The sequence below is a fragment of the Alligator mississippiensis genome, chromosome 8 (assembly GCF_030867095.1).
Source record: "Alligator mississippiensis isolate rAllMis1 chromosome 8, rAllMis1, whole genome shotgun sequence".
NCBI lineage: Eukaryota > Metazoa > Chordata > Crocodylia > Alligatoridae > Alligator > Alligator mississippiensis.
The window spans coordinates 57,295,647-57,318,933 of NC_081831.1; the positions used below are offsets into that span (position 1 = coordinate 57,295,647).

The window sequence follows — 23,287 nt, forward strand, 5'->3', positions numbered from 1 at the left end:
CCCAGCATTATTTTCAAATATTTGGAAATAATTAGGTTCAGTTAACTTTTCAGTGTGCATACCGTTTCTTTTGCCAGCTGAATTTGAGCTTATCTTTGAGATGGCAGCATTTTTTTATCGGAAGGAAGGTGTTTTGGGAGACTGGTACAGTCTACTATCGCATCATTTTTTGGAGCATTTCAGGTATATTTGGATAAACATTTTTCTCAGACTCATTTTGAAACACCCTTTAAAACTTACCACACAGTGGAAAACAATTTGCTTCAAAGTTCATCCCCTTGATAAAGACTTGTAACCATTCAGTACCTATGTTCATTTCAGTCTTTCCTTTGTTAATCCCCCTTTTACTAGTGCTTCTGAACTTTCAATATGTAGTTTATTAGCTACCTTAAGTATAATCAACAATTACAGTGTAGTCCAACATAACTCATAAGCTTACAGATATAGAACTCTATGTCAAATGTGGTATTTATTGAAGATTTTTAATTATCTGTTGTCTTCTTAGATATCTGTACTTCTGTCACCCACACTTGTATGGCACAGCCTTTGAAATGACTAGCTAGCAGAACACTTGTATGCACCTTTTTCACATAATGTACTTGAACTTTCAGCTATGAATGAAGCCCAGGGCAGCTATTTGCATTTCTTGTCCTTAAATAAGTTTTAGAAAGTTTTTAATTTATCCATGTTTGTACAGTATCTTGAAGCTTTGTAAGTAAAACATAAATAGATACTTAGTTCCTTTGTATGTGATATTGTTGAGAGAATTGAAGTGAAAGGTGACAGATTTGTACTCCTGCTACATCCAGTAGTTTAGAACCATTCTACTTTCTTGTATTATCTGTAAAACACTTGGGAAGTGAAATATAATCTAAAGAATAGCTTAGGTCGCATCTACTGTAATTCTAATCAAGCATATTTTTAAAAATCAGATTCTCCTGGAGTTCCACCTAGTGCTAATGCACATCAGCTCTTCAAAGGATTTAGCTTTGTGGCAACTACTACTACAGTAGAAGATCATAAAATCTCACCCCTCACCAATATATTGCCAATAGTACAGGTAAAATTTAATTTTGTTCTACATACTTTTAATTGAAATGTCAAAAGCCTCTTTACATTTTAATATTAGACTTCTCTCTTCTCTGTCAGAAATATCCTTATAATATGTATTAAAGGAGTTTGCCCCCAAAATCCCATTTGATGTCATGTTAAATTTTCAAAAGACATTTTAAGCTGTAGACAAGTTTAAACTGTTTTAGAGAGTACGGATGTTTTTGTTAAGAACAAATAATTTCATAGTTAGTAGGGTCGGAAGGGATCTGAGCAGAGCAAGTCCAACCCCCTGCCATGGGCAGAAAAGAATGCTGGGGTCAAACGACCCCGGCAAGGTGTCTATCTAGCCTCCTTTTGAAGACCCCCAGGGTAGGAGCAAGCACCACTTCCCTTGGAAGTTGGTTCCAGATCCTAGCCGCTCTGACTGTGAAATAGTGCCTCCTGATATCTAGCCTGTATCTACACTCTGTCAACTTATGTCCGTTGTTCCTTGTTACTCCCAGTAGTGCTCGGGGGAACAGGGACTCACTCTCCCATTGCCTGATGGTCTCCCTTGGCCAGTTTATAGACAGCCACCAGATGCCCTCTCAGCCTTCTCTTGTGGAGGCTGAACAGGTTCAGGTCTCGTAGCCTCTCCTCGTAGGGCCTACCCTGCTGCCCCCTGATCATACGAGTTTTTAAGGCCATTTGTATTTTGACAGCAAATTCATGGAAACAGCACACAGTTCACTGAAGTATATGAATTAAAGGAGGATATTGGTGTTGGCTCCTACTCTGTTTGCAAGAGATGTGTACACATAGCCACTAATATGGAGTTTGCTGTAAAGGTAATTGATGTAAATTCTGCTTTAGTATTTGTGTAATCATACAGTACTGTATTATACTATATATTAGTTTCTGTCATTTTCTTCTTGGAACAAGATTGTTATCTCTATTACAAAAAGACTTTATGGGGATCTGTGTGATAGTTATTTGAAATGTAATTCTGAGCATGAAATCCAGTTGTGCTGTAAAGATAAAATAAACAGTGCTTCCTATTCCTTTTTCTGGTATACAATAAAAACATAACTGAGATGAGTACCATCTGCAAGGATAAAATAATTTTTAGGTTGCTTTTCAGTGAATTCCATTCTTTATATTAGAGTTGTTTTCAAAATTTGTTTGTAACTATATTAACTTCAAGATTTAAGCAAACAAGTCAGATAAAAATTGTTTGACTGGTTGTAAAAATGAAGAATGTAGGTAAATAAATCATTAGGACATTAAGTGTATAGTCTAAACTGCCTTCTTTAATGACAAATGTTTTTTTTAATTTGTATTGAATCTCATTTCAAGCATATGTAAAGAATATTTTAATCCATTTTGCCTTAAGAAGTAATTAAACTGGATCTTTTTCACAAATTTATTTCACAGATTATTGATAAAAGTAAAAGAGATCCCTCAGAAGAAATTGAAATTTTGATGCGTTATGGACAGCACCCGAATATTATTACTTTAAAAGATGTATGTATCTTTCTCAAATTTGACTGATTTTTATTAAAAACTGTAAATAGGGAAACTGGTTGGATGGGACCCCAAGTTTCTCCTTTCCATTGAGTACTATTTGTTATCGTTCTTCTTTGGTCTGCAGAAAGTATTAAGAAGTTAGAGTGCAGATATGTGTTCCTCTTCTTAGCTAGTAAATGGAGAACTGATCAAGTGTTTGTTTTATTTTTAAATTTAAGAAAACTATACATAATGTATATATTTAAAGCTTTCAAGGATGCTTTAACGTAATTGATAAATGCTTAATACAGCCTTTACCCATATTGGAAATTTGTGTTTCCTATCCTTATCTTACATAAGTAGCTAACATATTGATGATCTAATATACTGGAGTGCACCAATAAAGGTGCTCTTGGCCGATACTAATAGCTGATTATTAACCAGGCATATCAGCTGATACTGATCCGATAACCGATATTTAGTAATAAAGCTTGTCAAATGAGCTTTAGTTCAAGTGGCCCCACCGCCATTTCGGAACACGAGAACATTAATGCAGGAGACACGGCACTTAAAGCACTGTCGTCCCCCCCACCCCGTCCCTCCCCCTTCTGAAGTGCATGTGAAAGTGCCCTGTGCCAGTTGCAGCCCCTGCCCTTCAACCTCAGTGTGGGGGCAGCTGCCTGAGCCTGAGGCTGTCCAGGGGTGGGTTGTCTCTGGGCACTTTTTTAATGTGCTTCTCCATGAGCCACTCTAATTAAAGCACCACCCCCACCAGGGGAAGGAGCCTGCTGCACACAGCAGGCAGGAGCAGCTGCTCCGGCCCCTTCCAGGCTCAGCCCCGGGGGTGCAGACCCCTGAGCACCATGGGCTGAGTCATGCTGGCCTTCCCCACCCCAGTCATGTCTCCAGCATTTGGCACCTTTTACAATGCTTGCCCCATCCCCAGTCCACGCTGCGCCAGTGCCTGGAACATCTCTGCAGCTGCTCCACTCCATCCTAGTCTGGCCTGCCGGTGAGGGAATGGGGGTGTATCCTGGGCCACCCTGGCTCATGGGAGGGAACCCAGGCACCTGGTGGCCCCAGCATAATTTAATTATCAGAGGACATTATTCGCCAACAAAAGCCAATAGCTGATTAATGTTTATTTTCCTTTTATTGGTGTTGATCCAATAAATAACCGATATACTGGTTCACCTCTAGTAATATAAGGTGGGAAAAAACACTTTGCATATCTTTGTTCAAGGTGCCCTTGGCTGAAAATTGCAGGAAAAATAGGGAGTAGTAGTGTGCTTCTTCCTAATGCAACAGGTCTATAGACCAAAACTATTTTAATTGAGTCATAATTTCATAATTCACTATCCCAAATTTTGCAACATTACACACAGTTTCTTTACTCCTTAGGCAATGAGGTACAGATCTTGAATTGCAGAAGTAAACTTCACACTTCCAGTCTGTGCTTTGTATTTGCTATGGTGATTAAGTCCGCCCACTGCCCCACCACTACCTTTCCCTACCCCTGTAGCGCTCAGTCTGGTTGGAATGCTTATTTAACTGTATGTACGTTTGCTGGAATTATTCATATTTTAAATTTCTGCAGGTGTACGATGATGGTAGATGCATCTACCTTGTCACTGAATTGATGAAGGGAGGAGAGCTTCTCGATCGAATTCTCAGACAAAAGTTTTTCTCAGAACGGGAAGCTAGTGCTGTATTGTATACTATAACCAAAACCGTTGACTATCTGCATTGTCAAGGAGTAAGTGATATGTATTGTGTCATGATTCTATTTACATGTCATAGCTAACATTCTCTTACAAGCTTTGTTATATAATTTTTGTGAACAAAATACTATAAAAGGATAGAGACTTCCTATGAATACAACATCATTTTGGCTTTTGTAAAATTTCTAAAAAATCTTTCTTTAAATTACCTCTTTTTGGTTGTGGGTTGACCTGTTGCTTCTTGAATAACTGGAGCTAGATATTTGGCATCACTCTCAATCTGACAAGGTAGGAATCCCAGCTGGATGCACACTTTGCTCTACAGCATTCGTCTACTTGACTTGTGACGGTGGTTCCCATTCCTCGCTTCAGTTTTTATGGTTTTTAGGTTCTTTCTCAAAGGTCTTAGTTTTCAAAGCTATGGAATATCTGGGATGTTCGGAAAGGGTTTCTCTGATTTATGGACTGCTCTATGTACAGCATGCCCTCAGTCTCTACCTAAATTTGGAATTAAGGGTCAATAGCAAATGAGACACTAACATTGTAAGTGGCTTGGTGGATGTGAATTCTCCAAAATCAGTGTCACTTGTAGTGTTTGTTCCATTATAGAACTTAGAATTGTCAATGGAGGTGGACCAAGTTATGAAATCAGCCATGTATTAGTCTGAAATGAATGGAATTAAAGGAAGAAAAGACTTGGATCTAAATTTTTCTTTCTGTTGATGAGATTGATACATTAGCTAGGGACAGAAGTTACACACAAACTGGTTTTAAGTCATCAGAAACTGCTTTAAACATGTAACTGGCCTCCCTGTAGCTAATCTCACTGATCACAAAGTGGCTGCAGTGCTCCCACTCCCTGGCCAGTGCTCACAGGAAGAGGGGCGAGCATGGCCTGTTAAGGGGTGCACCCCCATGAACTCCCTATGCGCCACCACTGCCACCTGGCAAACCCTGGCTGAGATCTGGGGCCAGGGAGGGTGGTTAAACTTCCCTTCTCCTAAGTACAGAGTTGCCCTGCCTGCCCTGCTTAAAATTTACTGCTGGCTGCAACTGTGGACTGCAAATCCCAGAGGCACCTAGAAGCAGAAAGAGAAAGTGATTAGCAACTGTGCAGAGTCTTACTGCTGTAATTCTGGACTGCAAATCTCAGGGGCAGCAGGAAGAGGAAACAAACAGACAGCTCATGCTGGCTATGTGCCAGAGAGCCGTGCTGTAGTGTCCCCCGGCTTCTGGTCTGAGTCGCTGCAGGCATGTGGCTGCGTTTCCTGAATCAAAAATGAATGTGTGTCCAGCTGTTCCTCAGTTTAATCTCTGCAGCTCAGACTAACCTGCAAAGACTGAATCGATTCAGCCTCAGGTTTTTTGGCTGTCTGTACTTAGCCATTAAGTGAAGTGACTGGAAAATGCCAGACATGATAGACTATCAGGGGCAGGCAATTATTTTGGGTGGAGGGCCACTTACTGAGTTTTGGCAAGCTATTGAGGGCCGTGTGACAGGCAGCCAGGGGAAAATAAATATTAATTTTCTAAAATTTTTTAGGGGGCTGCATTTTGCCCACCCTTGGAATAAATGCTCACTCTGACTTGAACTAAAAAAAATCTACTTGGAAATGGAACAGTCTCACCTTTTGATACAAGCAGCCTTTAAGTTTTTTCAGTATGTCTTAAACACATAATTGTATCAATTTATATTGTACAGGACTGCTGAAATGTTAGTTATGATTTTAGACAGGGTTGTGTGGGACAAAATTGAGGTTTTTTAAAAATAAAATATGTTCTTAACCTTGAGTAGTTTGCACATATTCTTTGAAAAGTTTGTGACTGAATTCACCAGTTGTCTGCATTAATATCTTCCTGTATTTGTACCATATTCTCTAAGGATCAGAAAAAAGTTTGTTTCCTTATTCCATTTCTGCAAAACACCATTTTGAGATGGTGCCTGTTTTTGTTCTGAACATCTGTAAATCTGAAGTCTCAATATTTTTTGTAATGTTTATAGTTGTATGGGCATAATAATAAATGTTTAATATGTAACTTTGTCATCTTGCTTTTTCTGTGGAAGTATAAGTTTCACATAAATACTGATGAATTTCATAGAGAGAAATGTTTCAAAGAGAAAAAGGTATAACTTTATTATAAAGGCTAAAATATTATTTCTTATAAAAGATAACAGAAAATTCCTTCTGTGCTTGTAAGCTCATTAACCCCCAGTCTTGTAGGTTATGACATGGACCGGTGTTTTTTTTTCTCAGTTGATGCTTGAGGTTAGCTGAATCTGCACAATAAATAAGAATGTCTTGTGTAAGACCATTTTAATCCAACTGCATTTTGAAGTTAAAGGAAAATATGATGTAATGATATACATATATATTATTCTGCCTTCCTAGAACAGAAAAGGTAACATGTAAGTAGGGGAATTTATGTACTTTTCTTCACGTTTCCTTAACTTTGTCACATCTGTACAGATGCAACTCTGTAACATTTTGTACAAATGGTTTAAGTACTGATTTTATAAGGCCACTATGGGGGTTTTCTCTTTCTTTTCTTTTTAAGGTAGTGCATCGAGACCTTAAACCTAGTAATATTTTATATATGGATGACTCGAACAATGCTGACTCTATCAGGATTTGTGATTTTGGGTTTGCAAAGCAACTTCGAGGAGAAAACGGACTTCTTTTAACTCCCTGCTACACTGCAAACTTTGTAGCACCAGAGGTATTTTAAGATTATGTAATTTTATTGGTGATAATCTGATATCTGAAGAAGTTATATTCCATAGTCACATTACTAAAACAAACATGTTTTGCATATCAGGATTACTAAAAATATGTTGGTGTTCAGCTGCTTTCATATATCTGAAACTTAAACATAATTGGCACTCATATTCTGTAAATATTGCATAATACAGCTATTTATTAGAACCTTGCTTTCTGAATAACAAAATGTAATCTAATATAATTTGGGGATACTCAAGTCTTTATCCTGTCCTCACTGCATAGTGGCCTAACTTCTTTCCTTTCTTGTCTGGGTATATTTCTAATGCCTTCCACTGCTTTTATTTCCTTTAAAAGGTCTGACTGACCTCGCCTTCTGGCTCTTCTCACTTTATTCCTATTTTCTGACATCTCTAATGTCTTTCTTTACTGATTGTATCCCCCTTTCCATTTCATACAGGCTTTCTGCTTAGTCACAGCATACTTTTTGAAATAATTATTCATCCAGTTATATCTAGAACTCTGCCCTGCCATTTTTCCCCCTTTGCTTTGGATCCAAACCCCACATAACTTTTGAGCGTTTGACTTCAGTATAAAGGAAGCTTTGAATTTTAAGTCTCTGAAGTCCTCAGTCCTATTTAGTACCTTGTTCCCTCAATTTTTCATTTTGCCCTTTTGAAATCGAAAACTTTAGGTACTAGTTTTTGCTTATCTGTTGTTGTTTTCATTTTATTAACTTGTGATTGCTATACCCAGTGCTTGCATCACCTCCGGTACTTGCTGATTTGCGATCATTGTCTTTTCTACTGTCCTACCCTTGAAGAATGAAACCCTTCCAAAATGTCCTTTTTCCTTATAAAAATCAAATGTAAAGATTAGGATGGGGTTAGCCCCAGTCCTGAGGCTCTCCCAGTTGTGATGTCATACGTTCAATTGAAAGTGACATACAAACCAGCTGCAAAGATCTTCTGGTGTGCGTGTAATTATTATATGCATTTTTTTTGATAAATACATATAGAACATCTCTGTGGCTGGTCAGCCATTTTATCGTGCCATAAATTGGCTGAACATGTGGCATGTTGCAATTAACAAATTACTTATGCCATAAATGAAACATCTGCAGGGTCCTGTCTATGCCTGTCTCTGTAAAGAAGTGGCATCTTTTTTTCTTTGCCCCTTCTCTGTTTTTTAACATTTTTCTTTTCATTCTCAAAATGCAGCTAACTTTGTTCTTTCTCTTTTATTTTTGGCTTATCTTTATGGTCATGTTGTTCAGTGGGTTATTCCCCTTACTGGCAGTCTGTCCTCCCATTCCTCGTTTGGCATTTGTCTTGAGTTGTAAGTATCCTCCTCTTCCTGCCTGTCTACAATTTCTTATGAATGCTTCTTCTCCACAAAATCTGCGTCTTCAATTCTTGAATCTTCTTTCACAAAGTTTTATCAGGCAATAGTTCGTGCTTAAATAGCTTTAGTCAGGTATGCACTGAAGAATAGTATGTATCTTGCACCTTTGGAATGCAGGTTAATTTTTTTTCTTTTCTTTGCATCACTTCCAGTGTTTCCTTATTTGCTATCATTGTCTTTTCTACTTCCCTACCTGAAGAATGAAACACTTCCAAAATGTCAATAAACTTTCATTCATTAAATATGAAGGACAGGTCTTTTGAAAGAAGGTTCTCACACTTTAAAATGAACTTTTTAGCTTTTTTACAAAGCGGAAATAAGGAAAATAATTCTTTAGCAATATAATAGGAGAATATGGGCAACACCTTTCATGTAAACTTCCTCAGTCTCTTCAGTGCATGATATTCTCTTCATGATAGCTTTTATTTAATAGAGTTAAAAATGTTTTTTTCCCTTGTCATGGCTTCCTGAAGAATGGTTCAAATCCTTTTGCCTTCTTAAAAGGCAAAAAACTAACTGATTGGGTAATCTTGTTACATAAATGTGAGAGAGAACCAAAATTTATACTTTTTTTTTTTTTGCCCTTCAACTTATTCATTAAATCTGTGTATATCATAAGTTAGTTTCTGTACTCCTTTGGTTTTATTCCTGGAGTCTGTTGCAGTTTCCCTACATTATCAGGCATTGCTAGTACTCTAAAATAGTGGTTCAACTTAATCAGAATTTATGTTTTCCTTTTATGTTTTGTATGCCACTGCTCTGTAAAAACTACTACTCTGCCTCAAAAGATTCAGTTCCAAATAAATTTACTCCTTAACTATTTTACTTCATAGTAAAGAGTAATGAGAGGACCGGCTCTCCCAAGTTTGGTTGCCTCCTGCGTTTTATAGCCCCTGAACACTAGGCAGTAGGGGCCTGGTTTGCATTGAGCAAACAACTTCTGGATGCAATTGAGTGCCAGAATGGGCACAAGGCAGTGTCATGTACTAACTTTCCCACACAATAAAGTTATTACACATTTTTAAGGGATAACTTTTATCATAGATTTGTGTGACTTACTATTATGTAGTAAGGCTACTATGTCTGTTCAGATTCCCCTGTATTTCTTTTAGTGAGCTGTGTATCCTTTGGATCATGGTGTAAACCTAAGAGGTCTGGTCAGGTGCCTGATGAATCCACTTGTGGCTGACAAGCTCAGTTTGAGTGGTGCAGCTTTTTACAAGTTACACAAAGCCGTGTGTTGTTGAGTTCTAGTCCAAGCTTACAGCACACTGCTTTCTTCTGTCTCACTTTGCTTTCATCCTCTGGATCAAAGCAGCTTCATGTTGTGCTGTATCCAGTGCCATATGTTCCCTCCAGATTGGGTGGGATTCTGTGTGCTACTCCTAGCTTTCTCCATTGATGTTGAGTGACTTCATATAATTTTTGCACATCATGGAACTGTCATAGAGGGGAACCCTGCTTTCTAAAGCTGTATTGAATCTCACTGTACAAAATGTTCTTGGGGATACAATCTCCTCCCATTCTCCTGACATGGCTCACCTATCGCAACCTCCTTTTCTGGATCGTGGTTTCCAAGTGTGTTAGTCCTGTATGCTCTAGCACCTCTGTGTTTGGTATTTTGTCTTCTCACTTTATTTTCAGGATCTTACACAGGCATTTCACGTGGAAGCTGTTCAATCTTTTGATATGTCTAGCACATCCATGTTTCTGAACCATAAAGCAGGGATGACAGCACACAAGTCTCGTAGATTCGCATCTTCTGTAATAGCCTGAATTTCTTAGCTGCTTTTCTGATTCTGTTAGTTCAGTCTGGAGGTCGAGATTTCAGCTGATCATAGACCCAAGTAACAAAAACTGTTGATGACTCCAAGAGATTTACCCTCCAGAGTGATGTCGGGTATTCATTCTTCTACTCCTGGGTACATGGTCACAGTCTTAAGACTAATTGTCAGACCAAAACTCTTGCATGACTCGGAACATCTTCCCAAGAGACTTTGCAGGGAAGAGTCATTGTGGGCAACCAAGGCCATGTAATCTGCAATCAGAAAATCTCTCAGAACCAGCTTTCATCTTGGTTTTTGCTCTAAACCTTATGATGTTGAACAAGCCTCCATCTAGTCTGGTTTGAAGATAAATGCTATTATTGCTGTCCTTGAATGCTAAGACACACCGCAGTTTCACCCCATTGTTGATGTCAAAGGCATTTGATTCTTTGTTTTTATACACTACAGTTGCCTTCAGACCTTAATGTAATGAGCGAATTTTCAAAAGTTTGGGGGATCAACCTGGTTTCTTCAAAACAGTAAAAAGGCTCCGTCTCAACTGAATTGAAGGCCTTCCTCAGATCGTTGAGGGCTATGTACAGTGGTATTCATTTTTCTCTACACCTCTTACAGTTGCTTGACTGAAAATATTATATCAGTGGTGGAGCATTGTAAGTGAAAACCACATTGACTTTTAGGATAGATTTTTTTCACCCAACGATTTGCAACCTAGGGAGTAATAATGTTAGTGACAATTTTTCCAATGATATTCAACAGGGAAATACCTCTGTAGTTGTCACAGTTGCTTCTGTCCCCCTTGTTTTTGTATAATGGTACAAACCAACCATCTTCAAAATCTTGAGGTACCGCTTCCACTTTCCAACTGAGCAGTATAACTTCATGGAGCTTTTGAAGTACTTTGTCATTTGTAGATTTCAGCAGGCAAGCAGTCATTGCCAGATCCCTTGTTCCCAGGGATCAGTTTAATAGCTTTCTGCAGATCTTCTAATGTAGACTCCTTGTCCAAATCCATTATAACTTCAAACTGTGGTAATCCCTCAAGCTCTTCATGTTTGATTTCAATCTCACTGGAGTATAGAACTCAGTGGTGTTCAATCCAGCGCTCGAGTTGTTTTTGTTTATAAGTGATGATTTTTTTTTTTTTTACTGTACATCATGCTGTATCTTTTTATCTTGGAGGCTTATAATAGTCAATATTTTAATTATCTTGTTTATATTTTTCTGAGAGAGCATTTAAAGTAATCATGCTTGCTTTACCATGTTTTCCAGCCCCTCCATTTCCCCCACTCCCACCCCCAGCTTTTTTCCTTTGGATAATGCTGCATCTGTTCTGCTTTAGGTCATACAATTCTACCATGTGTCTTCTACCAGAGTGGTATTTTCAAAGAAAACGTTCCTTTTAGAGATTGAGTAATAATACATTAAAACACTAAAAATATTGTACATTTGCACATCTCTCAGCTTGTTTAAATACAGTACTGAAGGGCTGGTTTAATTATGGATTTTTTTCCATGGGAGTTTTCCTTGGCTAAGGATGCTAAGATTAGGTTTATATAGTATTATGACCAATGTTAACATCTCAAGAAATATTTTGAGCATAATAAAAATAGCTGTGACTATCCTTGCCCTCTCCCATCAGACTGAAGACAAAGGAAAACCTTCAAAATATTGTGATAGTTTAAGGGAATGTAAGTGTAAATCATGTTTGTTTAATCTTCTGAAATAATATTGGGATTATTTTACCCTTCCTATAGTTTCTACGTACATCAAGTAAATAGATGTTTAATAGTTCTTTATTTTATAGGTTCTCATGCGACAGGGATATGATGCTGCTTGTGATATATGGAGTTTAGGTGTCCTACTTTATACAATGCTAGCAGGGTAAGAACTTTCTCACAGCTTTAATACTTTAATTCATGGTAATTTTGGCTTGATATACACATGTAGGTATTCAGATCTGAGTGCAGCACTGAGATTTGATTAGGTATGATAGTTCAAAAAATTGTTCTGTTACCTTATTTGCCCAGAATAAAGTGTATGTTTTTGTTCTTATTGGTAACAAGTTACATAAAACTTTTTGGCTTTGTGGCACATTGGACATATGCAGATTATAGTATAGTGCCTGCATTTAGATGAATGCTTCCTTAATTCAGCAGTTTCCTGTATGTAGTTACATTTAATGCAAGTTAGTAAAAGAACGTGAAACCTAGAATCAGTTTAAGTGTGCTGTCAACTTAATGGTAACATCATTCAGACAAGTACCTGCAAGTATAAGTAACACCGAAGATATTACTGTAGCTAAAAGATGAGATAAATTGCTCTTAATTTCAGTTTTACTTTGTGCAGTTGTCAGAATTGTCTGTGGAGTTGGTTTTGCTGTTTCCTCTATATAACTAATTTTCTGAGGATGTGTGCAACTTTTTAGATAGGAATGTGTACATGTCTTTTAAAGAAAATGTGGTACAAACATGACAGAATTCTGTAGGGAGGTCCACATTTGCAAGTATCTGAAGCAGCTTTTTACTGATCAGATTTCAGGGTAACAATGCATGTCAGCCTTCTTTAGCAAATGCCTTCTTTAGCAGTGTTCCAAATAAAATAAATCAAAGTGCATATTTTTAATAAAAGATAATAAATTGAGGTTGTGATTTAATTTAATAAAGCCTGCCCTGCCACAAAAGACTATTGGTGTGGTATACTGGTCGTTTAAGGAAGACAGTTGATTTAAATGTAGCAGCAAATTCTGATTTATAGATTGATGTCTGTTCTAGTTGGTAACCATCCATATATTTGGTTTATCAGTGTGAATTGTAATATGACTGTACCAGAATGCAAATAATAGTATGTAATTAATAGATATATTTTTAAAAAGCCATATTTAATATACATTCTCTGCTAACTTTAAGCTCAAAAGTTTGCAATTCAGGCTTTAGTTTTCTGATGGCTACTAGGCCTGGAATTTGGTTTTGTATAATTCTAGTATTCTTCCTGCAGAAATCCACTGACTGTAAAAATGTCACAACCCAGAATACTAATCCTGTCATCTTGTAGAACAGGGTTGTCGGACTCATCTGACCTTGGTCTGCATTCTGGATCAGGAGTCTGAAGCCCTGTTACCTGTGTCACAGGACTGGAAGTTTAGGATTGGGAGCTGCAATAGGTAGCTCCTGCTCCTCCTGCCAGCATCTACCCTGGAGGTCAGAAGACAGCTTCACACTCTGGATCCAGCCCACGGGTCTCCCCACAGGGCTGGAAATTTGGCTGCAAGATGAGTCCCAGCAAAATGTAATTGCTGGTAGCTGTATTAACTAACACTACTGCTGCTTGTCCCACTGCCACATTTCTGGCCCTTTCTGGGAAGCCATACAGGCCAGATGACATGGCTCCATAGGGCATGTCTGTGACACTCCTCTTGTTCAAGAAGGTTCACTGTCTAGTGGCATTGAAGATTTTGGTAATTCTCAGAAATATAGTTCTCTGAACAGCAATATCGCTCATAAAATGTTTTTAGTAGTAAGCATGGAATAGCCTTCAGAGGCTGTCGTAATATTCTTGGACAGAAATCCAGGCTGGCCTTTGGGTATGGACAGGCTTTCAGCTGCAGCTCTAAGAATTTCAGGGGAATTTGCAGCACCATAAAATGTAGCAAGAAGGGGGGGGCTTACAGTTTCTCCTCCTGGCTGAAGAGCTACACAGTTGCTTCAGAGGTGAGCTCTCCAGCTGAGAGGTGACAAAGTGCTGCTCTTTGAGTCCCCCTGTCCCTAGGGGAGTCCAGTCGTTGACAGCCTGCCCTCCTTTGCCAGGACTATTTAAGTGGGGACAGCAGCAGGTCTCACTGACAGCTTGTGACTGATTGGGCTATCAGGCAACCCGTACTCCTTCCCTCTATCCCTCTTTGGCTGGGAGAGAAAGGAGAGCGAAGGACTGGGATATTTGGGGTCCTAGGGACTCCTTTTGTACCAAATGTAAGAGTACAGGCATTACATGTGATGCTACAAAATTTTACTCTCTAGAGAAGTTTCTGGTTGAAAGAGCAAATTTTCTGCCGCAAATCACTGTAATGCATATGTGCTCACTTCTTGTGCTGGAAAAGGGGCATATGTCCTGACAAAAATGTATTGTTTGTCCATGCCCTTATTCAAATTGAATGTAAATACTGCTTCTTTCACTTGACTATGCTTTAGGAAGTGGAAATTGTGCTTCCTTTGGGTGGGCCATTTGAAACCTTGGCAAAAAATAATTGGAAGTGATAGTCCTTCAGAGGATTCTCCTTAAAAGAAATACAAAATATATACATAGGGGCTTTTTTAGTACTCTGGTTATTCTTTTAGTACCCCCATAGGCCTCCCTCCCAGTACCGCCACCCCCCGCCCCCCCCACCAGGAAGAGCCCAGCGCCACCCCAGGTCCCAAGTGGGGCACCCAGCCCTCTCCCTACGCACAGATCCAGGGGCACATGCCCGCCATGCAGTGTGCGCAACAGCAGGAGTCACCCACCCCCCAGACAAGCCGCTCATGGCTCCATCTAGCACCCTACCCTGCCCTGGCTGTACAGCCCCAGCCCCATTTCCTCCCTCACTGTGGGGTCCTCAGTCTACACCCCCCACACCGCCCTTTCCCCCTCACAGACCAGCCAGATGCTGCTCTCTGAGCTGCCAGGCTGCACTCCTGGCAGAGTGCATGCTGCATCTGTGCACATTTAGCAAATTTATCGGTGACATTATTGACCACATCAGCCAGAAAAAAGCCAATTGCCAATAATGTTAATTGTCCTTTTATCAGTGCTGATATGACATAGACCGATGTATGAGTGCATCTCTAGTAATTTGTACTTCTCAACTGGTAAATTTTCACTAAGTGTCTTTCTGCACATAAATGTTTCATAATTTTTAGTCCAACAAATAATATTTTAAACAACTGTGCTTTTTAATTAATTTTTTGAGTAATGAAGAGTTAATATAGTCTTTTTGCTTTTTAAAAGAGACTTTTTGCGCTGTCTGAGCCAAAAGTGTCTTCTTGTATAAGTTTGGATATTATTACGGCTTTGTCCTCCATAATAACAATTACTTATAACTTCTTACATTTTATTTATATGTTCCCATAAAAAGCCCAGGGAGCATTTTTTTTAAAGTAAAAATAAGATCAATCATAAAACCAGGTAAGATATTAAAATAAAATAATAAATGATAGTTACCAAAATAATACCTCAAAACTTAATCAGATTAGTTAATGTATGATTGATTATAAAACCTAATTAGCTGTTTTCTGGAGATCTTAACGTTCAGATGAGCCCCAGGTATTTAATATTTTTTCATTTTGCAGATCTTAAAAAGATTTAATACTTGTGTATATCTAAATGTTGATAGTATGAGACCTAACCAGTGAGATGTTTAGAAATGCAGACCCACCAATATATCCTTGGATTAGTAAAGCATTTGTGTCAGGAAATTACAAGTGAGGCGAAGCAGTTGAATTTGTAAACAGTGCAGTTCATTAACTTGAACAGAACTTTGTTTTATCTAAACTTTGACACTGACTTGTAGCATTTTAAGGTGTTGTAATATTCTCAGAGCTACTAAAAACTTTTAGGCTGTTTTATACAAGTTTTTAGTAACTATAATTCTGAGCTCTTCATAGTTAAATGCATTGTAATTAAGGGATTTGTCTCAACAGAGGAATTTAAAGAATGATGCTGGGTATATTTATTAGCTTTCTTAAAGTTTCTTAAAACAGCCTTATTAATAGGAGCCTCTGAAACTTGGTACATTTTTTCTAAGTTTAATTTTCCTGTAACTGGGCTTGTTGCTTTTATTTTCTGCTACTAGTAGATTGGTGCACATCTCTAAGACACCATTAAATGATTCAAGCCGTTGACGGATGTTAAATTAAATGTGCAATGGGGATCTGATGTACAGTTGCAACAACTGCGCTTCCTGCAATGCCACATGTGCTTGCCAGGAGGTGCAATCATGGGACTGAGCATCAGATTGCCAGGATCATGATTCTGGGCTCCCCCTGCATTCCCCTGGCTATGACCTCCAGCTGATGGGAACTCCTAGTTGGGGAAGTGAATCAGGGCCAAAGGCTCGATATGCTCCTGTGGCTGGGAGCCCCCAGTCAATTGACAACCACTCCCAGCCTCTGGAGCACACGGCAGTCTTGAAGGGCACCGGCGTGCTCTGGAGGCTGGAAGCACTGGCCACATTTTCAATCAAAGATCTGATAGGAACCATCCATGAAGTTATTATTACACATCTTGTGTAATAACTTTATGGCTTATTTCTCATTTTATCCCACCATTAATTGATTTACTTATGTCATATATATATTTGAATAATTCCATATGTATGCAATCCTTCTTTGCTGTTGCTTTTTTAATAGCTATACTCCTTTTGCAAATGGTCCCAATGACACTCCTGAGGAAATCCTGGTCCGGATAGGCAGTGGAAAATTTTCCTTAAGTGGAGGAAACTGGGACACTGTTTCGGATGCGGCAAAGGTATATACATGTTTTTATATTTTTTGGTGTTCTCAAGAATGCAGGCAAACAAGTTAAACTAATAATTGACTAGTATAACTCAAAAATACATATGCTAATACAACTGATTTAAAGTTGTTCTTAAGTATGGACCATATGGTATATTTTGATGCTTTCTTATGTTACGACTAAATCAAGGGCTATGTTTAATAAAGGCAGAATGTTTTATAGTGTCGCAGAATGCATATATTTAACACTTCAAGTGACACTTGCAAGAGTAATTTAAATGGATCAATCTGTAGTATAAAATATTTCTCCTGCTGGAAGATTAGTTTCTTTGGAAAACGAGAATGGTGATGTCATTTTATAGATAAAACCTGAGTTACATTTCCCATAGCCCTCAGTTAAAATGAGATGAAAACTAATTATGAAACTATGCAGTCTTCCTGGTAGGGAGGATGAAGGAGTTGAGCCTCCAGATGCATGCTTCTTACTTCCCTTATAAGCAGTGTGACTATACCCATGGTTTCTTAGCCCTGTCCCAGCTGGTTGGTCAAAAGTCCCAGGCTGGAGCCTGGCAGGGAGAAAGGCAAGCAGACTGGAGCAGGCGCCAACCCACCTGCACATGGCACGTCCTTGCTCCAGCACAAGAGCAGTGGTGCTTGCCTGGCACACTATACCACTCCATCTCCCTGCCAGACTCGGGCCCAGGAGGTGTGGCCAACCGGACAGGACTGGGCTGTGGAATCCTGGAGTGTCGGACCTGGACATATGGCTGTCCTACTTATGAGCACCATTCTTTTATGGACATCAGGTTCCCAGTGCACACTTAATCATTTTATTGCCCCCCAAATTTTTGGCATAGAAATGAACTACACAATCAAAATAAAAAACTGAAACTTGGGTAGCTGCACTTGATTTCACTAGGCTAATAGAGGGCAGTCAGCACAGAATAAGTGTTGTTTTATTAAACTGATTCACCCCACAACTATAAAAGCTGTCATCTTCTAGTTTGGTGATTTATATTCTAGGATATAGCAGAACAGAATAATAGACTTCTCTTTACAGTCCATGGTATTTGTGATTTCACAAGATGATGTAGTCAGTAAACTAGGAAGAACTGAGACAAGTTTACAGGAAAACATATTTTTAAAAGTTATTTATATATGCTTTTGAGTATATGTCCAGCATGTCTAAGGGAAACATTGAACACAGAAATCTAAGTGACTTTAAGATAGTAGTCTAAAACTAACCATTCCTAATCCTTCAGTTAACGAACATAAAAACTGCAGTTCTGGTTTCAGTCTTGAACTGTCAAGAGTCCCTGTAAAGATTATTTGAAGACTTTATTGAAAAAAATAGGAAGACAAGATCTGATCATACTAAATGATAGATCCAAGAAGAAGGTTTTTCAGAAAAATGCTGAGGGAGGTTGTTCTATGTTTCCGAAAAGAAATAGCATAAGTAGTGCATATAATTTTTGTTTCACAGCTTACATTTAATTTAAATGTTATGATTATATAGGACTTAATTTACTGCTGGATTTAACTAGAAAAAAATAGAAGCAAAGGTTTTAAAGAATACTGACTGATATGAGGGTTGAAGAGAAACAGGGAAATGTATTTAGCTTAATTATCTGGCATGGAGTGTTATAAAATCAAAGCAAAACAAAAACCATAATGTTAAGAAATGTGACTCAAACCAAGAAGTTGTGGGGGAAACAGATGACTGCCACCTACTTAACATCTGAGTATTTCAACTTGTAATGTGTTTGCAAATCCAGTGTTGTAACATTATGCTAGTACATGAAAATCAATGAGCAAAACTAAGTTCTCTCTTCATATACTAGCTAGATGAATTGCAGAGTAACAGACATTATAAATAGTAAAAATTAGACCATTTTAAAACTTCTAAATTCAATAATGTGTGGAGGTACTAATGCAATAGATGTTTTCAGTTCTACATTTTTTTAACCTGACAGTAACAGGTTAATAGATTTTTAAAAGTTGAAAGAGCACATTATTGGTCCTCTAATCTGACTGCCTGATTTAAATCAGCTGTAGTATTTTGTTCCAAATCCCTGAATTGGCACCTAGCTTGTGGCACATCTTTAGAGCGATATTTAAGAAATGAATGTCTAAGAGACTCCAAGTAATGAAGAATTCTCTCTCTCTTGGTAATTTATTCCATTAGCTAATTATCATAACAAAGTTTTTAAATTCAATATCAGTTTTTTCTAGCTTTAACTTCTACCCTAAGGATTATATTCTGGTTTTGCCTACTGCATTCAAAAAGCTTTTTTTTTCTGATCAGAAATCACCTTCCCTTCTACCCCCCCCCCCCCCCGAGCTATTTGTCACTACCTGAGGTGTACTTCCCCTTACTTAGCTTATCCAGGAGAAGTAAGCTGTACATAGGCATAACAGTTTTATGGATATCAAAGGATATGAATATAAATCAACTTAATGCATTTACCAGAATCCAAGACGACTCCCCAATAAGTAGATTCTATACATAGAAAATGTATACATTTGCTATAACTTTCCATGTATAGACTAATTATTATTGGAGGGTCATCTTTAAGTCATCCCTGCCACCACTGCATCAGAGAAAACAGTGGCAGGGGGGCAGGTGGTGGGGGTGGGGGTAGCAGTGCAGAACAGGTAGTTAAGGAGCCAGATGGAAGGGGCAGGCAGCTTCTGCCTGCCACCCTTTCTTTATCTGTTGCACCAATTGTAAACTATATATAAAGCGTGTGTTTAAAACAAACAATTTTAAAAGACCCTTTAGCGTAAAAGTTTGCCTTTTGAATTCATTTGTAAAGGCCTACATAGCACAGCACATTGGTTTTGGATCTCTGTAGTGTCAAGCTACCAACTGCTCTACTTTCAGTTGCTGATTTCCTTGTGTTGCAGCCTTTTAGACTGCCAGTGCAACTTTTTTTTTTTAGTGTTTATCATAATTTAGACTTTAATGTATTGTGTTTTTTCTTTTTTGGATATAACCGTGTATGTATTTTTGTAACTTTAATCTAGGACTTGCTATCCCATATGCTTCATGTAGATCCACATCAACGTTACACAGCAGAGCAAGTATTAAAACACTCATGGATAGCCTGTAGGGACCAGCTGCCACACTATCAACTAAACAGACAAGATGCGCCACATCTAGTGAAGGTAAAGCAAAAAGCTTTTCATATCAGTTTTTGTAAGCATGATAAGTGGGGAGGAGGGGATACAGTCTTGTTCAGATTCCAGTATTTTGACTGTCTACATTCCCAATTCAAGCGATCATAATATTGTTCTTTAAATCTCCTAAAGTTTTACAATGGATTTTGAACTTTTATCACAAATAGTTTTAGCATGGAAATAGGTAAGGACTTTTTTGCAAAGGGGTTTATCTATTTCTCCAATAGATGCTTCACTTTGGGTTATACTTTACATTGTTGCTGTAGTATCAGAGGATTAAGAGCTAATAGTCTGACAGCTTTAGTAGTACAGAGGAAGAAAGGGAATGCAAATGGAAGTGGCAGTAGTTACAAGGAGGGCCCAGTTGTTCCATGGCATGATTCCTTCCTCATCCACAGAAATCCCTTTTACCCCTGTTCTCTAAGACTGGGGTTTTATAAGAAGTATTTTTGAGGCGAGAGAGAGAGTAGCTGCTCTCTCAAATTCTTCTCTTTCGTTACCTTCTGTAACATTTCTATTGGCCATTATGTTGGCTCTTGATATCAAATTACAGAATTGCCAGCCATGGCTACCAGATGCTCTTCTCTGTGATTTGGATTTACCATATTTACTCAAATCCAAGAGGCCCTCCCGCCTGATTAAACCAGAGGGGAAAAGCCCCTTGTCTTGGATTTGAGTATGAGGTGGTGGGGGAACAAGCAGCTGCTGTGGCTCCAGCCCTGTCCCCACAGTGGTGGGGACAGGCAGCTGTTATGGCTCTAGGTCTGGTTCTACTTGCAGAATTACAGTTGTAACTGCAGTCTGTTCCCCTCCACCCTCTGCCCTCTGTTTCCTCCCCTTTCCCTGTCCCCTTCCTCTCCCCACCCACCACTTACCCTTGCTCTGTCTAGCCCTGTTCCACCCTGGGGCACAGAGCATGCGCTTGCTCCAGCCCTAGCCTGGATTGGTAGCAGTGGCAGCACTAGCCAGGCGTTAGTCAGGCCTGGAGTGCCATGCTGCTGCTGGGTTAGAGCAAGCACATGCTCTGTGCCCCTGATTGGAGCAGGGCTAGAGCCTGCTGAGGCAAGGGTAAGCAGGGGGCCAGAGAGGCAGACAACCCTACCACTCTCCTACTGCCTGCCCCCCTGCCACTGCTTTTCTGCTGCAGTGGGGGTGGATGACAAATTTAAGAAGACTCTTAAGTAATTAGGTTCTATACATGGAAAATTGCACAAATTTATAAATTGTCCATGTATAGAATCTAATTATGGGGGGTTGTCTTAAATTCAGAGTTGTTTTGTTTTCAGGTACTAGGATTGTCACATCCTATTATACATATGTATTTACTCTAATCCTAGATTCATAGATTGTTAGGGGCTGGAAGGGACCTTGTAGATCATTGAGTCCAGCCCCCCTGCTGTAGGCAGGAAGACAGCTGGGGTTAGGTGACCCCAGCGAGGTGACTGTCTAGTCTCCTCTTGAAAACCTCCAGGGTAGGTGACTGCACCACCTCTGGAGGGAACTTATTCCATAGTCTGGACACCCTGACTGAAGGAGTTTTTCCTGGTGTTAAGCCTGAAATGGCCTTCCAGGAGTTTATCAATTGGTCCTGGTCTTCCCTGGGGGTGCCGTAGTGAACAGTTGTTCACCAAGCTCCTGATGCACTCCTCTGATCTAGCAGTAAACTGCTATCAAATCCCCTCTCAACCTTCTCTTCTTTAGGCTAAAGAGGCCCAAGTCCCTCAGCCTTTCTTCATGTGGCTTGCCTTGCAAGTCCCTGAACATACAGGTCACTCTTTTCTGGACCCTTTTAACTTTTTCCACGTCCTTATTGAATTGTGGCACCCAAAACTGGATCTCACCAGACACAACTGTGGTCTCACCAGTGCTGAGTACAGTGGGAATATCACTTCCTTAGTTTTACACAAGATGCGTCAGTCGATGCATGCCAGTGTGTTGTTTGCGTTGCTGGCCACCGCCTCACACCGATGGCTGATATTCATTCATGTGATGGTCAGTCATTACCCCAGGTCCATTTTGGCCATGGTGCAAGTCAGGCTGTCACCACCAAGCCTGTATGTATGTTGAGGGTTCTCTGTACCCAGATGGAGTACCTTACACTTGGAAGTGTTAAACTTCATCTACGTCTGGTCCACCCAACTCTCTAGCCTGTCCAGGTCCACCTGGATCTGCAGCCTATCTTCTGATGTGACCACAGTGCCCCATAACTTGGTGTCATCCACCAACTTGGCCAGCAAGCTTTTTCACTTTTTTTCGCTCGGCTTTTCACCCAAATCACTCAGCTTTTCAACCAAATCATTAATAAAGATGTTGAAAAACACTGGTCCAAGCACAGACCCCTGAGGGACACCACTGGCCACTTTGCGCCAGGATGACACAGATCCGTTCATGAGAACTCTCTGGCTCCTACCCTGTAGCCAGTTTCCCCACCCACTGAACCATTGAGCAGCTGAGCCTACAATCCAAGACTCCCTATTCAGCATAGGGAAGGACAAGTCTCTTGCCTTAAATTTGAATATAAGGTGAGGGGGGGCAGACATAGCTCTGCTACAGCTCTGACCTGACCCTTCCAGCTGCCCCTGTGTTGGCTGCCCCCCTGCTCTGCCACTTACTGTCAGTAGAAGTTTTGGCTATGGCCTGGGGCATGGAACACACAGTGGCTCTAGCCCTGAGCCAGCCAAGCAGCAGTGGGGCTCTGGCTCTGGGCCTGGTGTCAGAGTTGTTGCAACTGCTGCTGCCTGGCTTGATGGGTGTCAGAGGCACCATGTGCTCTGTGTGCCAGGCCAGAGCTGGAGTTGGAGCCACAACTAAGCATGATCAGCAGTTGGAGAGGAAGCCAGCTGGGAGTGGCAAGTGGCAGGGGCAAGATGTTCCCCTGCCACCAGCATCCCCAACAAGTAGCAGGTAAAACAGGCTGCAAGGAGGGCAGGGGACAGGCCACTTGACTCCCCCATCACTTGCCCCCATGCAAAACCTGCCTCCCTGCCATTGCTTTCCTCACTGCAGTCAAAAGAGGGAAGGGATATGAATTTAAGACTACCTTCCAATAATTAGATTCTGTACATGGAAAATTATAACATGTCTAAATAGTCCATGTGTAGAATCTAGTTATTGGAAGGTCATGTTAAATTTAAAGTTGTTTGGATTCAAGTAAATCCAGTAGATCAGATAGATTTGTATTTCCATACTTGATTATTAATTAATTAGGTTAAGGATAAACATTAAGTCAAAACTAACAAGTACAAGATACTTTATGATTTTCTACAAAAGCATCAAGCTGTTTTCTGCTGTATACTGGCTCCTTGCCAAATAGAGTTTAGTTTGTGAGATCAAAACTTTCACAGGAGTGGGAACGAAGCTGTAGAACCAGCCACTTCCAGAGCTAACTAAGTCTAAGAAATGCTTCTATAATCTCACTGTTTCTTTACACGGTGCAGCCATTCATTCATTTATAA

At 39.6% G+C, this 23,287-nt stretch overlaps 1 protein-coding gene across 2 annotated transcripts in view; it reads left to right on the forward strand.

The window, feature by feature from the left end:
- Positions 1–23,287, forward strand: part of RPS6KA6 (ribosomal protein S6 kinase A6) — an 84,824-nt gene that overhangs the window by 53,741 nt on the left and 7,796 nt on the right. Inside the window, exons 14-21 of one of the 2 annotated variants that reach the window (XR_009463957.1) lie at positions 933–1,060; positions 1,755–1,880; positions 2,467–2,556; positions 4,136–4,294; positions 6,816–6,977; positions 11,972–12,048; positions 16,548–16,665; positions 19,708–19,820. Coding sequence is in view for 1 of the 2 variants with exons in the window: in XM_014607235.3 (XP_014462721.2) it covers positions 933–1,060; positions 1,755–1,880; positions 2,467–2,556; positions 4,136–4,294; positions 6,816–6,977; positions 11,972–12,048; positions 16,548–16,665; positions 19,680–19,820 (1,001 nt within the window). In the remaining variant the exon portion in view is untranslated. Of the gene's footprint in view, positions 1–932; positions 1,061–1,754; positions 1,881–2,466; positions 2,557–4,135; positions 4,295–6,815; positions 6,978–11,971; positions 12,049–16,547; positions 16,666–19,679; positions 19,821–23,287 lie in introns of both variants that reach the window. The other variant, XM_014607235.3, reaches the window with a different exon arrangement.